Below are 6,384 nucleotides of genomic sequence, written 5' to 3' on the forward strand. Positions count from 1 at the left end.
CACATAATCTACTGCGACCGAGATGTAGGTATTTCCCCAAGAACTCATAAAAGGACCCATGAAGTCAATACCCTACACATAAAAATATCAATCTCCAAAATGGTAGTGAGAGGCATTTCATTTTTCTTTGAGATTCCACTGGTCTGTTTACATTCATCACATCTTTTCACTAGCTCACTAGCATCCTTGTAAAGCGTGGGCCAATAGAAATCGCAACTTAGCACTTTAGTCGCCGATCTTGCTACACCATGATGACCACCATATAGAGAAGAATGAAAAGTCCCAAGAATTTCACCTTGCTCTTCTTCCGGTACACATCTTCTAATCACCCCATCCGTACAAATCCGGAAGAGGTATGGTTCATCCCAATAATAATCTTGATAATCATGTTTGAGCTTCTTCCTTTTGTTTGAAGAGATGTCATCCGGGATGATTCCACACACAAGGAAAATTGCTAGATCCACAAACCATGTAACCTCTTTCATTGAAATAGCCAAGAGTTGCTCATCGGGGAAGGAGTCATTGATTTCAAGGCTATCGTGTCGCCTCCCCTCCTCCTCCAAACGAGACAAGTGGCCCGCCACTTGGTTTTCACTCCCTTTTCTATCTTGGATGTCAATATCAAACTCTTGCAAAAAAATCACCCATCTCATCAACTGATCTTTGGAGTCCTTCTTGCTCATAAAATACTGAGGTACTGCATGATCTGTGTGGACAATAACCTTTGCACCCATCAAGTACGGGTGGAACTTTTCAATTACAAACACAAATGGCATGGAGATTTTTCTCCGTATCGGTGTAGTTGACTTGGGCACTATTAATGGTCTTACTATCATAGTAGACCAGATGAAAAATCTTGTTGATGTGTTGCCCCAAAATAGCCCAAACTTCTACGTCACTTGCATCACATATGAGTTCAAAAAGGACACTCCAATTTGGAGCGGTGATTGTGGGAGTAGTTGTCAACTTGAACTTCAACAATTCAAAAGCTCTCATTCAATTATCATTGAAGTTGAACTTAGCATCCTTCTCAAGAAGCTTGCACAATAGATTCACCACCATAGAGAAATCTTTGATGAAGCACCGGTAGAAACCTGCGTAGCCTAAGAAACTCCGCACACCCTTTACCGAAGTTGGAGGTGGAAGTTTAGGAATCAAATAAATCTTTGCCTTGTCAACTTCAATTCCATTCTTTGAGATTTTGTGGCCAAGGATAATGCCTTCCTGGACTATGAAATGGCATTTCTCCCAATTAAGCACTAAATTTGATTATTCACATCTAGCCAACAATTTATCCAGATTTGCAAGACAATCATCAAAAGAATCTCCATCCACCGAGTAGTCATCCATGAGAAATTCAATGTAGTCCTCCACCATGTCCGTGAAAATAGCCATCATACACCTTTGAAAAGTTGCCGGTGCATTTCACAAACCAAATGGCATCCGTTTGACGGTGAAAGTACCATAGGGATATGTAAATGTTGTTTTTTAATCCTTTGGAGCAATAAGAATTTGGTTGTATCCCAAATACCCATCAAGAAATCAATATAAAGCACGGTCGTCCAATCTAACAAGCATTTTATCTAAGAAATGAAGTTTAAAATGATTATTCCTTGTGACTTTGTTGAGCTTGCGATAGTCCATACACGCCCTCCATCCGGTCATCGTTCTTATAGGATTCAACTCATTCTTGTCATTTGTGACCACCGTCATGCCCCCCCTTCTTTGGGACACATTTAACTGGAGAAGTCCACGAATCATCGGAGATGGGTTAGACAACCCCGACATCGAACCACTTGATAATCTCTTTATTGACTTCTTGCATAACCTCATTGAGTCTCCTTTGATGTTCAATACATGGTTTGGATCCTTACTCCAAGTTGGTCTTATGCATGCAAAATGCTGGGATTATCCCCTGAATATCCGCCAAAGTCCACACAATAGCCTTCTTATTCCCTTTTAGCACGGCCAAAGTGGAGTCTATCTGCACGTTAGCCAAATAAGAGGAAAGAATAACCGACAAAGTAGAACATGGACCAAGAAATTCATACCGAAGTTGTGGAGGCAATGGCTTCAACTCCAAGGTAGGAGGCTCTTAAGTAGAAGGCTTTGTAGGAGGAGTTGTCCTATTTTCAATAGCCAGGGATATTCTTCGGGGAGCATAGATATACGACCCCATTCCTTGCAAAGAGTTCGCACATTCCATGAATTTATCCATCTCGTTATCATCAAATTTGAGCAAGACGACCTCCAACATATCACCAACATTGATCATAGCACTTGATCATCAACAATAACATTGGTCACCAAGTCCACAAAAGAGCACACCTCATTTCTATTTGGTTGCCACATGGGCTTACACACATGGAAGACCACCTTTTCATCACCAACCCGGAATGTAAGTTCTTCGGCTTCAACATCACAAAGAGCCTTCCCCATAGCAAGGAAAGGTCTCCCAAGAATAATTGGCACCTCATAATCAACTTGACAATCTACAATGACAAAATCCGCTGGAAGAATGAATTTATAAACACGAACCAAGACATTTTTAATCACTCCCAAAGGTCTCTTCATAGTGTGATCGTCCATTTGCAATCTCATAAAGGTGGGTGTTGGTTGACCAATTCCCAAGGTATTAAAGAATGAATAGGGCATCAAATTGATACTTGAACCTAGATCACAAAGATATTTTTCAAACTCAGCACTTCCAATTGTATAAGGAATCGTGAAAGCATCGGGATCCTCCAACTTAGGAGCCATTGAATGCACAAATGCACTCACTTGATGAGTGACTTTGATGGTTTCAAAATTTATTGGCAATTTCTCTGTCATGAGATCCTTCATAGCTTTGCTTAGCCTAGCATTTGTTCCAAAGCTTCAACTAATGGCACATTGATTGATAGACTCTTCATGATTTGAATGAACTTCTTGAATTGATTCTCTCCATTTTGCTTGGCAAGTATTTGAGAGTACAGAGGTGGAGGCTTAGGCAATGGTGCATTAGCCTTTCGCACTACCGGCTCCGGTATGTCATTGATGTGATCCCTAGATGGGTTCACCTCCTCTTGAGTCTCTTCCACACTATCATCAATATCAATCCGAACTTCATCATTTGATTGCATCACATTGTTCGGGACCTCTTCTTCTTATACCACTTGCTCATCATCCACAAGTTGCCTTTGACTTGAGGTGGGTGCATTACCACCTCTTCCACTTATTGTAGTAACGGCAATAGCATGCCCCGTGTTGTTTCCACCCTTTGGGTTTACTACCGTGTCACTTGGTAGTGCCCCCTTAGGATGAGAATTTAGAGCTTGAGAGATTTGCCCCATTTGCACTTCTATGTTGTGGATCGATGTGTTGTGTGAGGCAAGTTTGGCATCCGAATCGGCATTCTTTTCTATCATTTGCTTGAACATATTCTCAATACGCCCCATTTCAGTGTTTGAAGAACTTGGACCATGAGAAGGATAAAGAGGCGGGTTGTTTGGTTGTTGATACATCGGGGGCGTTTGAAAATACGACCCCCGGTTGCCTTGATTATTGTTCCATCCGCCCTGATTGTTACCCCCCCCCCCAATTTGCTTTATTATTTGCACTCCAATTTCCTTGATTGTTGTTCTTATGCCAATTCCCTTTACTATTGCCATGACTCTAATTTCCTTGGTTGTTAGAATTCCAATCGCCTTGATTGTTTTGATGTCGCTATTGTTGTTGGTTTGGGCCTTGGAAGGTTTTTTTTGCCCTTGAAAGTTGTTCACATATTGCACCTCCTCTTGTTATTCATTATAAGAATCATCTTGATCAAAACAACTATCTTGTTCATCCCTTCCATGGCATTGACTTGCTTAGGATTTTGCACTTGTTGAATTTGACCCTTTGCTAGTTGATTCATAGTGGTACTCAATTCAGTAATGGCCTTCCCATGGTCATGCAACTCTTTGTGAAGGTGGATCACATTCGGATCACCTCGTGGAACATTAGCCCGGGATTTCCAAGCCGATGATGTTTCCGCCAACTCATCCAAAATCTCACACGCTTCCGCATAAGGCGTAGTATTGAAATTCCTAGCGGCAAGTTGATTCACTACAAATTGGTTGGTTGTGTTAATCCCACGATAGAAAGTTTGTTGAATCATATTCTCCGTCATATCGTTGTTAGGACATTCCTTAACCATTGTTCTATAGTGTTCCCATATCTTGTGTAGTGGTTCATTTGGCTCTTGCTTGAATGCGAAAATCACATCCCGAAGTGTAGCCATGTGCACCAGAGAGAAAAACTTATAAATCAACTTTTAGCCAACTCATCCCAAGTGTGAGTGGAATGGTTTGGCAATCATTCCAACTAATATAAAGCTTTCACCCGTAAAGAGAAGGAAAAATGTCTTAGCCTCAATGCATCCTCGGAGATATTTGTTTGCTTAATCCCCCAACACGTGTCCATACACCATTTCAAATGTTTGTACGCATTTTGAGTTGGAGCACCGGTGAATAAACCCCGTTGCTCAAGCAAAATGAGCATCACATTGGTAAGTTGAAAGTTGCCCGCCTTAATACGGGGAGGGACTATTGCACTTGCATATGCTTCATTGGGTAATATCCGGTGTGGATCTGCTCGTGGTGGAGGTGGGGGTGGATCATGGACATTGTCATGAGGCACTCAGCCTCTTCTATTGGCCTGAGATTCAAGAGGAACATCATCAACATGATCATCCTCGACGTCCACATCCCCTAAAGGTAAATTTCCGAGCTCATTGTTTGCCATGGTTGCACCTACAATTTCTTAAACAAATTAGTAACACGGAAGGAAAAGAAGATATTCAAAAAACACACTCAAATATATAGCTCACACCGTTTTTACACTCCGACAACGACGCCAAAAATTGATCACGTCCACAACACACCCTAATAAGAGATATGACACGGTCATATGCAATAATAATTACCCAACTAGGAGTCGGGGTCAAATCCACTAGGAGTTATAATGGGAGTTAGGAGTATATATTTGAAGGAAGTAAATAGGTTATCTAAGATTACACTTCCACAACAAGGTTTTGTTTTCTATTTCTGTTGTTACTCTAATGAATGCAAGATAAATAAAATAAATTATAAATAAATACTTTTGAGGTTTTTGAGGTTTTTCCAATTGGGTTAAAGGCTTAGGGTTGTGACCATAATTGTCATGCCCCGAACAAGGGGAGCGCGACCGGCGCTCAACCGAGATACCTAGGCCGAGCAAGCCTGTACAATACCTTCTATCTTACTCGCCCATGAATAATGAGAAGATATATTTATATCATTAATTAAATATTGAGTGGATTCCATGAACGATGCCAATCCCATTACCATTAGTCACTTCTTTATATAGTCTCAAAATACATACACAGTCATAATTAAAGTGCAACAAGTGATTCAAATACAGCCAGGCTAGTTTGACTCACCTAACACCCATATACCACCCACATTGTGCCTACGGAGCCTCTATGGATATGAAATACTATGATAACGTTGGCAACAACTCCCCAACTATACCTCAAAACATAATACACATGGGACAAAAGATAAACGATCCCGAATGAAGTGGGGCTCACTAAATCTGCTTAGAAGAGGGTGTACTATTATCAATGATCAATGCCACCTATTGCAGAACTATTGCGGAACCACCTGCATCCATTAAAAATGCAGCACAGCCAGCAAAAGCGACATTAGTACATATGAAATAGTACTAGCATGTAAGACTAAGCACCATCTCATTAGAACGAATGATAACCCAAGGAAGGATAATCATAAATCAATGGAAGCCTCAAACAATGCTAAAACATCAAATTAGGAGCAAGATAAGTGCCAAGTAAATTTCCATTATTTTAGGTTGGGAGATCTTATCACCGATATACCATTGTGATTTTAGCACGGAGTCTGATCACGACCCGATTGGCTAGGCCATCTTACCCGAAGACATCAACGACAATCACAATCACTATCACAGTTTCAATCATTAACTCGATCACAATTTTCAGCATAATGACCACCATGTGTGTTGCATGGCGTCCGATCACGACCCGACCAACTAGGCCATCTCACAACAATACAGTGTGGATTGACATCACCATTTTCTAGAAATCATCTCATCCCAATAAAGGGGAATATTTCTTCACATCAATCTCGTCCCAAATGAACAGAATCATTACAATCCATTCCTACATTGGTATGTGTAGTTTCAGGGTTAGGCTATTTTAACCTACCCTTTCTCGGTGACTAACGATACTCCCAAAGTGTTATGTTATTTAATAGAGTCACAAATCATTTCAAAATCTTTTACATGTTTCTTAGTTTCATTGGCACTAGTGGCACCAAATGTAATATCATTCTTGGCACTTGGCCGTGT

The 6,384-nt window shown here is 40.8% G+C and overlaps 1 protein-coding gene across 1 annotated transcript; it reads right to left on the reverse strand.

Annotated features, from left to right (window-relative positions):
* Positions 1 to 1,870: 1,870 nt before the first annotated feature.
* Positions 1,871 to 2,844, reverse strand: LOC138899017 (uncharacterized). The gene is made up of 2 exons (XM_070185129.1): positions 2,281 to 2,844; positions 1,871 to 1,984 (listed from the first exon to the last, which is right to left on the reverse strand). The coding sequence occupies exons 1-2, from the start codon at positions 2,842 to 2,844 to the stop codon at positions 1,871 to 1,873; spliced, it is 678 nt and encodes a 225-aa protein (XP_070041230.1).
* Positions 2,845 to 6,384: the final 3,540 nt, after the last annotated feature.

Source organism: Nicotiana tomentosiformis, chromosome 9, assembly GCF_000390325.3.
Source record: "Nicotiana tomentosiformis chromosome 9, ASM39032v3, whole genome shotgun sequence".
Classification (NCBI taxonomy): domain Eukaryota; kingdom Viridiplantae; phylum Streptophyta; class Magnoliopsida; order Solanales; family Solanaceae; genus Nicotiana; species Nicotiana tomentosiformis.

Excerpts from the sequence above, each read along its gene's own strand:
- LOC138899017 (XM_070185129.1), bottom strand. The coding sequence starts at position 2,844 with ATGAAGGATCTCATGACAGAGAAATTGCCAATAAATTTTGAAACCATC. Across the intron at positions 1,985-2,280 it reads ATGTTATTGTTGATGATCAA|ATAGACTCCACTTTGGCCGT; the intron begins GTGCTATGATCA and ends GCTAACGTGCAG.